The 17,795-nt window shown below is 40.9% G+C and overlaps 1 protein-coding gene across 1 annotated transcript in view; it reads left to right on the top strand.

Annotated features, from left to right (window-relative positions):
* Positions 1–17,795, top strand: part of LOC144931506 (dedicator of cytokinesis protein 1-like) — a 211,717-nt gene that overhangs the window by 158,246 nt on the left and 35,676 nt on the right. The window contains exon 34 of the mRNA XM_078855434.1: positions 16,844–16,929. Coding sequence (XP_078711560.1) covers positions 16,844–16,929 — 86 coding nt within the window. The remainder of the gene's footprint in view (positions 1–16,843; positions 16,930–17,795) is intronic.

Here is a 17,795-nt window from a genome sequence, read left to right as displayed (position 1 = left end):
GCTCGTGCTGCATAGGCATGGTCCCCGTGCCGAACGTGACATGGCACAACCCGGGAACAACATAACGAGTGGAATGAATGTGCAGTTGTTCAAGGGGGCCGCCATTGTTGATTGCACAATACGTCTGCCGTCTGGATAGTTAAATCTGGAGCGAAACAAGGGTCACATCGCATTCAACCATGGATTTTCTTCCTCAAACCACACTCGAATAGGTCACACAATTTCTCTCAACGAGTGTATCCGCGCTGCACCGCGTGTTGTTCGGCATGCTGTCCGTCTTCGCTCCACGTGGTGCCAGCGTCTTCGCGAATGTGCGTATATACACATGAGCTCCCAGGATGTGCTGCGAAATGTCGGACATCGTGCCGTCGTCATTGTTGAGACAATACAGCACAATTACGACGGCCTACCCATGCGATGGTATGCAATCATGAGAACTGTTTAGATGTTTGTGAAATCCCTCAAGGCGTAAATCATGGAATATGTCCAGCTTTTGTGGGCATGATTGTTGGCTAGGGTTGTGGTTTGAAGCTATTGCCTTTGTGTGATTAGAAGTCATGTAATCTAATAGACTTCAGGTTACCTGGTTTCATAATATAGTGTGCTCAGCATTGCGCCTTCACTCCATCCCAGAGGTGAAATTTTGGATTAAAAACATAATTTGTGTGATGCATCTGCCTAATAAAATTGTTGACAACATATAACAGATAAGTAAAATAAAACTATTGCCAAATGGGGATTAGCACTCCGATGTATTTTTGGGTTTTGCCGCACGTTGTTTAGAATGATGTCCACTCCATGTACTGGAAGCTTCTTCAGGAAGTGAATTTGAATTTAGAATCTGAACTGAATTGAACAACATGCGTTACAACCCAAAAACACACAACAGCAAAATCCTCCACATCATATATGAGGACTGTCCACAAAGTTTTGGTAATAAAAAAATATTGAATAAGGTCACATTCACTGTAATCCCACCTTTATTCTCATGTTGTTATTTGTAACCCATTGTCGCTCTGGAGTGAGTCATATAATTTCAGACCAATTTCACATTCATTTACAAGCATAAAATAATAACAAAATAATATCCTCCCTACATTAATAACGTTGATTGAAGTTTCTACAATGTCCACAGATCCATCATATACTGCAAGGAATTCCCAGGTTCTAATATATATGCAGTAAATATTCAGTGAATTGTGCGTAAGTGACAAATATGCCATATTCCAAAGATTGCCCTAAAGCCCCAAAGCAAAACGCAGTGGGATATTTCAAGCCATGATATGTAAAAAAATAATAGAACTGCATATGTATTCAAACAAAAGAAATGAGTTAGTGTTGAAATTGTAAACAAAAGCCAAAATTGCCAATTTATTGGCATATAATGACAAATACAATTCCAAACTACAAATCAGAAGTATCAGTTTTTGCCATCTAAAGCCGAAGGCTTTTTTTCCCTCAATCCCAAAGGGCTTTGATGTGAAGCGCCTTTAGATTTTATGAAAGGCGCTATATAAGCTGTATTTATTAATATTATTATTTTGGCTACATTTTGCAAAGATCCTGAACATTGACAGACCTCTTCTGCCCCAAATCACTCTTCTAAATTATGGCTAAGTTTCTGTTCTTGCAATATGTTAACTCCCTTTATATGTGCGTTCATTTTTATTTTAATGTGAGGATCAAAGAGGCTTCTTCACACTCCTTCACTTTGCTCTAGCACTTTGCTTATTGTTAATGATATCTCCTGAAAGCTTGCCCCGAAGCCAGCTGCATCACACGTCTGACCCTCTCATGTTACGCTGTGTATACATATATGTTTATGGACGAGTTTCGCACACACACAAAAAAACAACGCTCAAACATTCTCATAATGTGGCCAATTATATACAGGCAAGGAGGTATTTGTGTCCTATTCATGAAGAGGTGGAGTGATGGCTGATTGTTGTGGCGCATTGTTGGTAAAGGGACAGGACGGTTCCTGTCCCTTTACCAATCCGTGCTGGATTGACCAAATTAGTATCATCAAGACCCCTCCACCACCCTTCAATGGCAAAACGAATTAATTGTCCCATCTACAAGCGATTACCGTGCAAATTAGCATTATTTCAGCTCACCGGTAAGTTGGAGGGCAGTTCTCACAACCAAAAATTTGCAATCAGATACGACGCTTGATTTAAAATCATGTCAAACATAATGCAGAAAGATGATATTGAGAAAGTTAGAGTGGCCAATCCAGAAATATTGAATTACACCATGACGTGGCCTAACCAACTTGTTGCAGACTCACCACTACTCTGCGGGTGAGTTATTAGACCCAGTCACCTATCACATGTAATATTCCATGGTGCTTCCCAATAATAAAAGGCAATGTTGTGTTTCATCGTGGTTTACCTTTAGTTTTGTTGTCCTTCCCCCACACCTCCGATTAGCAAAGTTGACTACGTACGGTGCGAAAGAATTTCAACATACATACACCAGTTTACCACTTGAAACACACGCACAGTGGCTTCACGAACAAGTCAGCAATATTCAACACTGACAAAGCCATCACCGTTTTATTGCTTCGTTTTTGGCTGTTGTTGCGGTGACATTACTGTGCATGTGCATCGCGAATTGTCTAACTTGGATGTTAATGGCAGTTTGCAGCTCATGCAGGGAGTTTTTTTCTCTCGACATATTGCCAATGGCTATTTTTTCTTACGGAAGTTAGAAAAATAATTCTCAAACACAATCCCATTATTGTAACTGCGCCATTTATTATTTCCATTGCTTTCAAGAAGGTCTAATTAATTTCCTGCTCGACTGGCATTGAGGCAGTGCTCATCTCCTGTTTACAGCCCTAAGCCAGTGGTGGAAATTCCACATTCCTATGGCAGAGGCGACTCCATCTGGGAGAAAAGCACTGTTGACTTTCCCACATAATGGTACGTTTTTTGACGACCCAGGAAGGATGATGGGATGAGTCAACCACCAACCAGGATTTGAACTCGCAACCTTGGGATTGCGAGCCGCTCGCTCCATCGCTGAACCACCGGCCACGGGTGGTTTTACCAATCCTCACCAAATAACATGAGAAAAGGCCACCTTGTAAGCAAACCTGTGAGATATTGAAGTAACACCATGCAGTGTACAGTCAATATAATTTCCGATTTAACATTAATCTTCAGACTTATGCCACAATGATTGGAAACACATGCTTCGTTTTTTTCATGCCATTTTTGAAACAAGCGGTAAGTCTGCAGCTTTCAAATTCCCAATGTGATCAAACATATCTCAATGTGCTATTTGACTATTGCGAAAATCAGTGAAGCGTTGCTTTGAAATGTACGCATACCTTCAGCTTGTTCACGTGTTTTTAGAAGGTACTCGTGTCTGGGCTTGTTGCTTGAGCTCGTGCAATATATGTGTAGAGTCATCCACATCTGTCCCTGATCCATTACAGCTCTTCTGTAAAATGAAATATATCCCTTGGTGCCTGAGCAAACTTTTTTTTATTTCGTCAAATATTCCAATAACACCATCATACTTCCACATGGCACTACATCAAGAACAGCTTTTGTCTGAATACAAATCCTATTTGCGCACTGTCTGCAGGTACCTTACCGAATTCGCCTCCCTATCTTCAGCTCTTTGTACCTACTGCATTAACCAATCTACATTCATTAAAACTCCCGACTCTTACTATCGATCGTGCATTCTCATTCAAGGGACATTTTCACTGACAGCACGAGAAATCTTTTTATCTGCTCCATCACCGCGGCAACCAATTTCTGTCTCTAATCCCACGCCTCCATCGATGGCCGAGATGGTAACCGGAGCTTGCCGGTTATCATCAGGCGAGCAAACTGAAGGCACCGAGAGAATCGCCGGACTGCGGCGAAGTTCACCGCGTGAATGATGCAGCAATTCAAACTTTCAACACAGAACCTTTCCAGATGGACGTCATGTTAAGTAAGCTGGTGTCTGTTGTGCGCTAGGAGTAGAGTAAAAAAAAGATACATCTATGCAGACCCAACCAGCAAAGCCATTAAGCTCAGCTAACACCAGAGTAGCCAGCGTCAGCTATAACAAGACCCTAACAAGCATCAAAACCAGAGCAAGCCAGCCAAACATCTTCTTTATAAAGAAACAATGCATACATTTGTGTGCCGTGCCATAATAGATGCACCACATAATTTTCATCCACCTTCAACATTGTCTAGGATCACTGAACCCTATGAAGCTTAGCATTCTGAAAACAAAACCAACCAAACCTCTATAGCGTTGAGTGATTTTGGTTTTGTAAAGGTGTGCCCATATGAATACAAATTCTCCAATTCACCTTCATCAGATATGTTCTATACACTGGTGGGTGAAGGCCTCTCAATATATTTGCCATCCCTCAGGGTCTTGCGATGCCATAGTGGAACTCGCTTCCCCCACGTGAGCCGATCTCGTCACTCCATCTCCGCAATGGGCATCCTCTTGGGTGCATTTTCTCCTTTTGCTGCCATTCTATCAGCAGTCTCCTCCATCGACCACCGTCCCTTCAAGAGACGCGTCCTGCCCAGGCCCACTTTCCCTCACAGTCAATATCATGTCTGTAATTTGCATGTATTCCCTTACGTATATTTCTGTATTTCAGTGTAATTCCAAGTTTACGTTTATTCAAGTGTGTTTTCTCCTTTGCCTGCCATAATCCCTTGTCCTGCAATGTGTCCTGCCTAAGTCGGCCAGTTTTACTGTTGCAGAGTCAATATAATGCCTCTACTTTGTATTTGTACTCTGATTCATGTGTCCAGGCTTCTGTTGCCCTGTGGAATTTCCAGCATTCATCTCGAAATGCTTATTTGCGTACCATTCACGTTTTGTTTCGTGATCCGTATCACGGTTCATGTTTCTGATTCCCGTGGCATTGTGGGTAACATGCAGTGACTGTAAACTCTCTTCTGTAGGCACACTGGCATGTTCATTTCTTTTGTGAATTTGGAATTTTCCAAAAGCAATCTATTCTGCTCTCACTCACATGTTTAGCTCATCGCGTTGATCCCGATACATCTAACTGATTAATTCGTGAATAATTGCCCGAGATAGCTGCTCTGCTTTCGAGTTGTGTCCCTCCATACATTATTTACTTTTGTTCATAAAATTTGTTGCCCGTCACTTTTGTGTTGCTCATTTAACTTTAGCCCTGATTTGTAGCCTTTGCCAATTTATTTAACAGTGGCATATAGGTCATTAACTTTGGTTTTTATAATTAATCTCATCAGCAAATCTGAGATGGCTATTACTGTATGCCTTTATTTATTAAATACAATATCTTCTAACGTTGGTGTCAATAACCACGTTTAGAGCCTGACTTTTGTGATATCTGTTGTTTATTTATGCAATCTCCCTGTAGCTTATTAAAAAAAGGGATAATAAAAAACGTGTTTAATGAAGTCCTTAATTTGTGAGAGCCTGAATGGCTGCATTGGTTGCCAGTTCATTAAATGTCTTCTCATAGTCTATGAAAGGAAGGCACAATCGTGTGTGATACTTTATGTTAACTTGTCTCAGTGCCATTGGAAATGTTCACAGGATATATAATGGTAAAACATCAACATAAGCATGACAGATTTCTGCAGGAGTATCTAAAATATGTTCCTAACAAGACAAATACCGCAACACTGTTATGATACCACTGCGTGTTGTCATAGTTGTGCTGCGTAGCTCTGACGTGTTTTCAAATTCGTACCGCATGTTGTTCGGCACGTTGTCCGACGTTTCGCTCCACGTGCTGGGAGCTTCTTTATGCGTTGCACAGAGCAGCTCACTTTCTCCATAAAATAATCACAGGAGAAGGGTTCTCTGAGATGTTATCACGTAGATGTGGAACCGTGCCATTCTCATACATCTGATTACCAATCAACAATCCACGTATTGATCCACGTATTGCTTTAATGTTTAACTTGGCTTAGGTTGAACCCTCACCGACAGAAGGCCTTTAATTGCTCAATCACATGCTATCGTCTTTCCCAATTCTGTTAACTTCATCCCGTGATGTAGTGCAAGACATTGGGAGACCGTGGAAGCTTCTGTCTGGGAAATGTGTCCCTCGCCATTTGTGTGGAAGAGCGTTAATTACGGTCTGCAACGCTCATTACTTGTTATCGGGCAGGCACTGGGTTCCCTTGGGGTAGTCACACAGACTGATGACTTACACGGGCATGACAAGGTAGATAATGCAGCAACATGACTTTTTATGTTGAAATGTCAGTAGGATGCACTGAGATTTATTCACGAGAAAAAATACGTACTCCATATGGCTGTGTGACTAATGGAAAAAAACCTGTATTGGGCGTGGAGTGGTGGTGTGATGCATTGTGCACAACACTACAAACCATGTTACTGAGCAAACAAGTGGAGATAAGCAAACTATATTTGGCATGTGTGAATGAACAACGTCTTATACGGATTTGAAGCTTTCGTGACTGCAGGAATCTATACTCTTTGGCTCTTTCGGTGAAGTTACGTAGTTAGAAAATAAAACAAATCACGACGTTTCGATCGCCACATAAGCGACCGTCACCGGTCGCTTGCGTTGCGATCGAAACGCGGTGATTTGATTCCAGAAATTAATTAGAACGCGAGTATGCCTAAGACTGGACTCACAATTAATTTGAAACGCATTCAAAATGAATGGCATTTAAAATTTAATTTAGCCTTTTTTAATCAATTCTTTACCCATTAAGATTACGTAAAGTCTTCAAGTTATTGTTGACGAGCGCTTGTAGCCAGTTTGCATTCCCGCTGATTTAAAGGTTTGCCATTTAAAAGCAAAACCCTACCTGCGTAGCTACATCATCAAAAGTGGCTGCGTTTTATTGGGGACCTTTGAGTCTCCAATATCCACAGGTAATAGAGGGCCTGCCGCGGTTTTACAAGGTAATTCGAATCGCTTGTTGCGTTTTTTTGTAAGTTAAATGGAACGTTCGTTTTAATAAACAAAATGCCATTGCCTTTATAGACCGCAATCCAATATGTTTAAGCGGAAATGGTTTTATATGATGTTATATTTTACAAGCAGTCAGTCACAATTAAAAACTATTTCATCAAAAGGTGTTACAAAAAAATGCCTAAGACTGGTGGTTTACTTTTCTTATACATTTCCGTGCCTAGAATAGGTCCCGTGATGATTTATTTCTGCCAAATACAATCCAGTCATGTTCTACCAAAGTGCCTAACGAAGAATCTTTTCACTTTACCTGCCATGAAACATTAACGTGCTTGGGCAGGGCACGGATAATCTCGAGGTGACGATGGCTGGCGCTTGAAAACGATGACAATGGCAGCCAAACGGGGCGGGGGGGGGGGGTCCCGAGTGGAACACCGCCACCACTACCAATGAGATGGAGCGATGAGACCTATTTCCCGACGGATTATTGCATCGTGAGACCAGCAGAAGTGGTGGTAAAGACAGCTATTATGATGATGGTGATGATGAAAAACAGTCCAAAGTACATTCAGCTTGTAGATATAAAATTGTAATATCACCTCTGAGTTCCAAATAACTAAAAAGATGGACTTTTAGTAATTTCTTGATGCACTGACAATGTCTGCGACGTTCCCTGACGAAGGGTTTCAAAATCGGATGCATATACGGTATCACAACAATCAGCTAGTTTAGCAATAAATGGATTATTATGCGTTGGTAGTGGTACACAAGCACAGGTTAAGTAAATACATTCGGCTCATGTTTCAATAACACTTTGGCCTTAAGAGGAAAAATATACAAAATATAGAATGTACGTATGTTGAACTTCTTTCGCACCGTACGTGGCCAACCGTGCTAATCGGATGTGCCAAATATAATAATAAAATAATAAACTATATTTTCCCTTTCAAGGCATTGTTGTTGAGAAATGTGTTGAAGGTGAATTTTTTTAGTATGCCAGCGTAAAGAAAAGGCGTGATGAGAAAATGTCCATTTAAAATGCTACTTAGGCACAATTTCAATTTATAGTGCAAAGTACTGTACTGCATAATGATGTCGTACAAAGATATTCATGGCCACACAGCCACGAGAGCCACTCATTTAATCTGAGCACTGGCGTGCATAGCGACTGGTTCATTAGGCGAAGCCATGCATGCTTTCATCATCATCACCACCATCACAAATGCAACTGCTCAACCTGGACCAGGTCGGTATAAAAGGTACGGGTGCAGCCGGGCAATTGCTCACTCATCCCACTGCTGGTAGAAGGGATTCTCCACGAAAGGACTCTCTCGACAGCACCTTGGGGGTGTGTTGTCCTTCCTGTGCACACTGTCTAGATATCGTGTTAAAGAGATGGTGAATACCCACATTTTACCCCACCACTAATGTTTCTAGAGTAGCCATTTATACTGCTGGATGATTTCAGTAACTTGCCCACTGTTTTCAGAACACAACTGGCAACTTCTGGATTGCAAGTCCAGGGTGCTAACCATTAATCCATGACAGCGTATGTCAGGACTCTGTTGATAGCTAAATAGATTCATTACCGTTAATGTTTTACTTCCTAAGAACTCATTCAGACTATGCGTATTTTTCAAGGACGACCTGAATTACGAAAGGGATTGCGGATAATTGCAAAACATACAATTAATTCAAATAAAATGTCATTAAAATATCGTCAAGTTTTTACGAATATCAAAAACAATTCATTAGATGCTAAACAGTAATAGATATAAACACAAAGTACTAAACTAATTGGATCGGATCAATGGACAAAATAAATTCCACTTATGTCCCAAGTAGTGAATCCAGTTTATTGTAGAGGCTGTGTTATTTTAAATATTACTGTGTTTTATAATTATCCTTTGGTCTTATTTATTTCATTTATCCTTCCCATGTGTGTAAAAGGTGCAAACACATGCAACTGTAATATTTTAATGCCTGTTTCTAGAAACATCTTCAAAATATTTGTACGTTGACCTGTTTTTTTTTCCTAACGCAAGTTGGGCCGCATGTCACCAAGGCAATTATCGCGCTGTGCTCATTTTGCACCGTTTGACGCTAACGATACTTTTGGAAAACCTCGCTCTAATTAAAACCTCATTAGACTAAACTCTGATGAAGGTAACTTTCCCGTGACTGATAAGGTCCCTATTCCCATCAAGATAATAATAACAATGCTTTAAATGCTGATATAAACGAGGCAGACTGATTTTTTTCTCTAATGCTAAATATAGCGAATTTGCAGACAATTTAGGCGTCACTTCAAAAAGAGATAAGTCGCATTTAAAAAATATTTTTCACTATTTCAATGTCGCCTAAGTCTCACGTGAATTGGTGCGGCTATCGAAGAAGATTCTCTTTCACAAAAGTATCTTTGTTTTTGTGCAGACACTGCAGGATTTTCTCATTCCTCCCTTTGTAGCACCCAATTGGAGCCAATTATCTCAGAATTGCCGTGACAAAAAATCATCCTCGTGCCCCTTGCCTCCCTGGTTTCTCTCATAACTTGCAAGCAAATTTGGCCTCCCCTCAACACCACCAACCAGCACCCATTTGTGGTGATTTTCCCCGAGAATCCGTTGTCAGTTAAATTGCACGTGTCGCCATGACAACCTAATGATTTGTTTTCCCCACGTGAACATAAAAATGCAGTCCTTCGTCAGTACCCTGCTGAATGAAGGCACCCTCCCACCTATGCCGTTTTGGGGGCGTCCGGTCACGGTGGTTATTTGAACGGTATGAATCGACGTGTAAAAAGGTTTTCCATGAGAAGACAATCGGGTCGTGAACAGGCACTTCATTTGGTTAACTTCCAGCTCCGATAATTAAGGATAACAGTTGGACTGCCACGCGGTGATCATTGCGGTCTGGAGCAGGGTGGGTGGGAAAATGCTGAACCCTGCGGAGCGTGGGATCAGAAGTAGTTCTTTGATATCCGCCTCCACGAGCGTTCCCTTAGACAGTATTAGAATGCTTACATTTTTTTGTGAGATATCCAAATTATATATTTGCCTCATGACTTGACACCGATGTGGGCATTTTTACTTGACACCGACATGCGTCAAATAAAAGGCGAATGGCACTAAATATCGTGGCCCTAGATGTCCGATTGAAAAATTTGTGTAAGAAGGAATTTTGTTGTCATCTTTCTGAAGTTGTTGTCCAACACACGGTGGTGCACTGGTAACTAATTTCACAGGAAGAATACGATTACTGTGGGCAGTTGTGACACTTATATGCAAAGCCCATTAATATGATAAATGAGCCATTTGCTGCGTTGAGAAAGTATGAATAACATTTTGTTATCCCAAAGGTTGTAGAGGACACAGTCCTGGATAATCTGGCACTCCCAGCGGAGCAGTCAAAACAATTGCCAAGTTTGTTGAACGCTCCTAACTCTGTCCACTCGGCAGTTGGTTGACCAGAAGGTGACATTCCACCACCAGTGGTGTGGGCAAGTAAATTGCAGGGCTGCACCTTTACCTTTTCATATCTCGCACTGTCCACATATTTATTTCGCAAAGCATCACATTTATGCAGGCACCTCCCACAATTACGAACCTACCGTCATCCTAATTTACAGCTCTTTATAAAAACACGTTGAAAATGTCCCTTGAGACGGACAGCAAGGCATCATGTCAACCGAGAGAGATGACTGGATCACTCCAGTACAAAATTAGATATTATTTAGGAAAGTAAAATGCTGCAGTAGCGAATGGCGCATGCGGCGCAACTACCAGAATGTCTCTCATTGCTCTCGGGGCCTAAATTCGACAATAAATTATCTTCATTATCCTCAGCATCTCTACCACGTGTGGGCTTTTTATGCTGCCATTTTAACCCCTTCCATTCATTATCATTGCGGATTTCTTTCATGAAATAGCAAGTTTAAGTAATTCACGATCACAGTTATGTGTTCTGCCAATATGGGGTTGGCAAGCGTTTTAACTCAAGCAGTTGATGATGCTGAATGTTTCTTGATTACAACAGATTAATTAAATATTACTGAAGGTGCGACTTAAATGTTTAGCAAGGTGACATTTTTTTAAATCCTTTATATTAAGTTCACTTGATTGCTTGATTGCGCGCTTACGACCGTGCAAATCTTTCGGTCGTTTTTTAACCCACTTCCCGTGATCCAATCGAGCTGACATTTTGCACACAGACTCGTTGTGCGTGACAATTTATTTTCGTGAAATTTTTTTTCCAAAATTTCACACTTTTTAGGAAAAAATAAATTATATTTAATTACCAATTGCTTAATGGTGGCAGGCAATCATTTGACCCATAGGTGGCAGCCATCTCAAGCCAGAGGACGATTTATAGTGAAAAACTTTGTTTTTAGGGGTTAATTTTTTACATGATTCGATTAAGCATTCCTTTAAATTAATAACAAAGAATGTATCTCATTAAATTCCATATTAATAGAATTAAGCGTACATTCCTTATTGTAATATAAGCATCAGCTATGCGCGCACAATAGATGTTTGTGTTGTTGTATGCAGAGCTTTTATAATGTCAATGTTAACATATGCAACGTGATGTTATTCTTTCACTGGAATAATTTCCCATGGTGTATTTCTTCCATAGCCTATTAAAAACATATATCGCGGTGATAATAAAGTTGCAGACTATCATGTGCTTGCATCAAGGAATGTCCTTGCGAACCACGAGAAAGTTTTATTGTACAGTAGCTTGTAACTGTAAAAAGCACAGGTAATCAAGCTATCGTTGCACCTGATGAGTTGATGAGTTAATGAGTTAATGATGACGTCACCCTGCTGCTGCTCTATATAAGAACGGGAGACAGAGCGGAGCCTCACCATTCTGGCAAATTGCCCGATGATGCTGGATTCAATTACCAGCGAAACGTCGTACTACTCAAAAAATTGTAAATGTTGTGGTTAAACGCTTCAACACACCGGTGGGCTAAAGCAGTGAACTATTTGTCTTTTGTCAACGTGACACTTTTTTACTGATTGGCCGTGTCGGGTGGTGAAGGGTTACGACACATTTATAAATAACGCGATCTAACCCAAAAACGTTGATTATTTAAGTGTCGTTAAACCCACCACCACCCGACACAGCCAATTAGTAAGGGTTGTCACGTAAACAGAACGTGCCAATTCGTTGCTAGTACAGCACACTGGTGTGTTTGAGAGCAAAGCCACAACATTTACACCGTTGTGCTGTACTAGTAACGAATTGGCGTGTTTATTTTACGTGACAAACCTCACTAATTGGCTGTCGGGTGGTGGCGGGTTTAACGACACTTTTAAATATTTACGCGATCTAACCCCCCAGAAAAAACACCTGTATTATGGATGATATTGGTCGCGAAAGCCTACGTGTTAACCCAAGCTATTTAAACATCAATTTTCCTCTAGACCACGCATGGTGAGGCACGGTCAAAGAAACCCCCGATGCACATGAAGCCTCAACTAAAATCCCCAGCAGCTCTGGTTCCACCGGCGATGGTGTCTGCTGTGTTGGCGAAGGAGCATGGGGAGATAAGAATCTCGATTTAAAGCTTTCGTGACTGCAGGGATTCATCTTCTCGGTTCTTTCGGTAAAGTCACGTAGAATGGAAATAATAAAAATAATAAAATAAAACATAATAAAATAATTCTCACGACGTTTCGGCCACAACGCAAGCAGCCGTCCTCGGGTGAAGATCAGATCTGTCGGGGAGACAGCGTCTGAATTTATTATGTTTTATTTTATTATTTTTATTATTTCAATTCTACGTGACTTTACCGAAAGAACCAAGAGGAGATAAGAATCGTTGGTACAAACTGGACGATTTTTATTTTATTTTATTACTGCTGCTTAAATCATGTGGACTTTTGGGGAATAAAGCATTTTCATACCGGAAATAGATTTTAGAGGAATAGTTTTGGTAAATTGTTAGACTCAGTAAGGTGATGAGATCTATATATATAACTCCATGCATCAGCCATGTTAAATGCACTGCTGGATGAAAGCCTCCCCATGGCATCGCAATCCCACACGATGCAACAATCCATTTCACTCCTGAACGCCAACTGATATCACGATTCCATCCGCGTGGGTATGTTCCTTCATTTAGCTGCCATTTCCTCGCCAGTCTTATCCATCGGGCATCATCCCTTGCAATGCGCGGTGCCTAAACCCACCTATGTTGTCCTCAACATTCAATTTGACATCTCTAATCCGTGCTCGATTCCTGATCAATGTGGAAGATAGTGTATGCCTTCGAGAGACTGTGAGGGATGGCAAATTGGCATGCAGGGACCCTCATCCAGCAGTGTATACGTGATGGCTGTTGACAATCATCATTTGAATACGATAAATCAAAGACGCTTCCAAAATTGTGGGTAAATTACAATGTCACACGCTTGTGTCACAACAGTCAGCGGTCTTCATTGTCTGTAGCTTACAGCCGGAATGAACATGTTAATTGGCACTAGTGGAATACCAATGACAGCTCAGCGTATTTTAAGCAAGTCAAATGAAGGTCGAAAGTTAATGTATGTTTGTGGTGTTGAGGGCAGATGGAATGAGCTATCTGACATGCGGCTAAATTGCATAGGTTGAAGGTATGCAAGATCGAATGCGTGTTTTAAAGAAATGTCAGTCTTGCGCGTTTATCCATCAACCCTAAATCATTACCATGATAATTTCCATGATTTAAGGTTGCGATTCAATCCACCAAATTCGATACGTGTTTAACATTGTGGCACATGTAGCGGCTGCAAGTGGCTGCAGTGGTCACATATATCAATTGCATATAACATACACAAATATATTCATGGCATCTTCTTAGGTTTTTTCGGTAAAGTCACGTAGAAAGTAAAATAAAATAAAAAACAAAAAATCACGACGTTTCGGAGGCAACACAAGTCTCCGTCATCAGGTGGGACCGTCACAGTCAGATTAGCTGTGACGGTCCCACCTGATGACGGAGACTTGTGTTGCCTCCGAAACGTCGTGATTTTTGTTTTTTATTTTATTTTACTTTCTACGTGACTTTACCGAAAAAACCTAAGAAGATGATTCCTTGCAGTCACGAAAGCTTCAAATCTAGAAATATTCATGGCAATTAAAAAAAAACATTGAATACACATGCAATTCAAGTCATGTATCATGTTCTTACTCTTAGTTCTTTCGGTAAAGTCACGTAGGTAAAAAATGAAATTAAAATTAATAAAAATAAAACAATGAAAATGACGACGTTTCGGAGGCAACACAAGTCTCCGTCATCAGGTGGGACCGTCACAGCCAGATTTGCTGCATCATGTATCATGTCCATACGAACATTAAAAAAATAATTAGTGGGTTGTTAGACTTCTAGTCCCAATGTTGGTGTACAGTCATTTCACAATCCCCTGCAGAGTGAAAGCCTCCCCCACACGTATCTTCAGTTATGGGGGTTGTATGACCATATTTCACCAATTACTGGTCAGTACGGGTTGGTAAAGAGCGTGCCTAAGACCGGTTCAGATATCACTCGCTACTGGTGTTCGCCTTGGCCAGGATTGAACTCAGGTTCTTGGATTCCTGCTGTAATGCGCTAACCGCTGCACCACTGCTCCAGCCCTTTGCATATTGGCAAATCTACAATATCATGCGCACGTGAAGAGTACTGTAGGTTTAAAATATATAATTATATTGATCATCATTTTATTATGATTCTTTTCAGACATTTGTCATGTCGGGCATGGGGGTTGTTTTCCCATATTTCACCAGACTGGTCAGTGTTGGTTGGTGTCGATGGGAGGCCAGGACCAGTTGAGATGTCACTTTTAACTTGTGATAGCCATGACTCGGTATTGAACTCAGGTGATCACGTTTCTAATATAGTGCACTAACCAGAGTGCCACTGCACCCACTTTACATGCTTAGAGTAGTTTAAAAGTAAAAGTACATTTCATGTTTCCAATTTAAAGTATGTAAGCCAGATTTTGCATATTGATCTATTGTGATGTGGCCTTAAGACGTTAATCAATCACGGGGAAGTAAGTTTGACAACAGAGGCATTTTTCTATGACATGTAAAAAGACAAATTGTTGTTAAAAGGTCCCACGAGAGAAAATGGATTTACCAGCAATCCAAATTCACTCTACACAGTCCTAAGTAATACATGCATTATCAAGCTAACCACATTACCATATAGATTTTATTTGTTTTAGTTTCTTTCTAGTTTATGGATGCATTTTCTTGTATTTAAGGCCTTGCGAGGGGTATCTCCGCTTTGCATTCAGGAGCTAATTCAATCCCATACACAGGCGAGGTCTTTTAAGATCTGTCGATCGTGCCCCTTTTATGTGATGCCTCGATCGGGTTGTATTTTTGCAGTGATCGGGCATTTAACGTGGTACCCTCCCAACCATGCGTTGTGGAATTCCCTACCGGTGGTGACCAGCCTCGCGGATTGTGTTTAAATCTTTATGTCCTCACGAAGAAACATATCTGTTTCAAAATGATTTTCCTAATCAGTGTAGTTCCTCTTTGTTATTCTGACACCTTGTTCTTACGTGAATATATTTATACTTTTCATGCACGGCGCCTCGAGACGTTTTGCGACAGGTGCCTCATAAGTTCACAATGTCATCGTTATTATTTCAGTAATGAAGCAGGTTGTATTGTAATCTAATGCAGCGTTTTGGGGCACTGCACTGCAATGGAATTTTAAGAAATAATATCGCGCAGAACAATGCTTGGTACAAACCCTAAATCACATTGCAGAGCCGTACAGCACAGCCGTGGAAATCTCAAGACTTTATTTCAGCTGGCGAGCCCCCATTGAGCCGAGCAGCACTTTTACAAGAACGACCACAGTCCAAGACCATCGGAGGTGGTGGCAGTTGCAGGAGATTACAGGAAGGGAATGTTCCAACCAGCAAGATTTTAAAAAACAAACATTGTCTACACGAAACCCACAGCAGAACTTACTGCATACGGGAAAAGCAATAAATAGCGCTTGAAAGAGATCAAAACCAGTATAACCTAGACAGAAGTCCTCTGCAATATGATTATAAAACCAGTAATTTTGCTGGAAGGATATTTGATAGTTACAACTGTTATGAAAACTGTTATGCTAAATGAATTTGTGAAAATTAAGTATTGTCGGTGATTTTGAATGACAGATTTGATTTAACATTGTTGGCGTTTGCGCAGCATTTGCACAAGAAACATGGCTTATACACAAGGGTTAAAACGAGTCCCTGAACATGGATAGTTTATTGCAGAATATTCCCTTTAAAGTACATTGTCGTATGCATCACATAATTACATATACACATTTTTTCATGATAATAATAATAATAATCCGCCGCCCTTTGTAAATCCACCGATGGATGAAGGCCTGTCTTACACTGTGTCGGTCATGGCAGTTGATTTACCGTGCGTCACCGCACTAGTCAGTGTGGATCGGTGAAGTGGAAGTGTCCAGGATCAATCCAGATATCAATCGCTACTGATCTCAGCCATGGCTGGGTATCGACTTCAGGTCGCCGGGTTTGCGTAGTGCAGCACACGCGCCCATCTATACTCCCTCCCCGAACATATTTTGCAAAAACCTCAAACGGCAGCACTCTATAAATATATAAACAAGTCGTATTCTACTAATAGGGGTTTTCCCCCTTTTTTCTGGCAACAAAACTGACACCTTTTGCAAGGAATCGTGCATTTGACTGCAAGTATTGTGGTTAATGTAAGCATGATTCCTTGCAAAAGGTGTCAGTTTTGTTGCCAGAAAAAAAAGGGGGAAAAACCCTATTAGTATATTTTGGTACTGGCAAAGGAGGTCCCATGAAGTCGTATTCTGTAAACGTGATTTTCCCGATGGGAAAGCTGTACATCAAAATGTAACGTTTCGTCTGCCTCTGTGTGCTGCAGTTTGAAAACGAGCTGATCACCAAGCTCGACCACGAGGTTGAGGGAGGGCGCGGAGATGAGCAGTACAAAATCCTCTTCGAACGGATGTGAGTACTCCTCTGCCTGCGTCGTGGCGTCAATCCACGTCAGGGTGACGCAGCAGACACAAGAAGATGCAAGAAGCCCGACCCCCCCCACCCCTGATTTGAAGTTCTGTGCATTTAGGTTTTGAGGGAATGCATTGGTGGTATTGACAGATCGTAAAAGCCTCAAACGATTTGCCCCCCTGGCATTTCAAAGGTGACGGCAAAAGGTGAAGGTGCAGCCCTGCGATTTCTTACCCGCACCCACTGCTGGCAGAAGGGGCCTCATCGAGAGGGAGATCTAGATATCCTTCCGGAGCATATTTTGGCCAACTCTTTTATGTCGGCATTCAATAAAGTGTGTCAATTCAGGGTTTCCATTCGATAACAAAAAACTGTCAATAATTATGTTTTCTATTGTGGCGACTTTAGTGGCCTCTCGTGGCAGTGAGGATTACAAAAACCCGTTACATATAATGTATACACATCATACTTTATTATTTCGTGTGCAATTCAATGAGCGTATTTAGGGTGTAAAAATCAATTTTCATAATGCATTTGTTACGCAGCTGGTTATGCCAAATCGTGCCTCACAGATCTGAATTCCTATTCGAGTCGGAGAATTCTCGCTCTGAAATGTGTATCTCCGTTTACCATATTGACGTGTGCCCTTTAATATGCACTTATATCTTTACATTTTAATACATGTTCATTGTTATTTAATGAACTTGAAGACAAAATAACTCCACATGACATTACATTGATAATATTTTATTAACATTCAGAAAATATATTATTATTATTTAACAAGAGCTTCTTTATTTATACATGTTGTATATTTGGGTGGAACACTGTGCCATCTGGGATTTTGACTTCCCAATTATTTGTTG

This window comes from Lampetra fluviatilis, chromosome 4, assembly GCF_964198595.1.
Source record: "Lampetra fluviatilis chromosome 4, kcLamFluv1.1, whole genome shotgun sequence".
Taxonomy (NCBI): domain Eukaryota; kingdom Metazoa; phylum Chordata; class Hyperoartia; order Petromyzontiformes; family Petromyzontidae; genus Lampetra; species Lampetra fluviatilis.
Note: the sequence above shows the minus strand (reverse complement) of the source record. Positions and strands in the feature narration are given on the sequence as shown.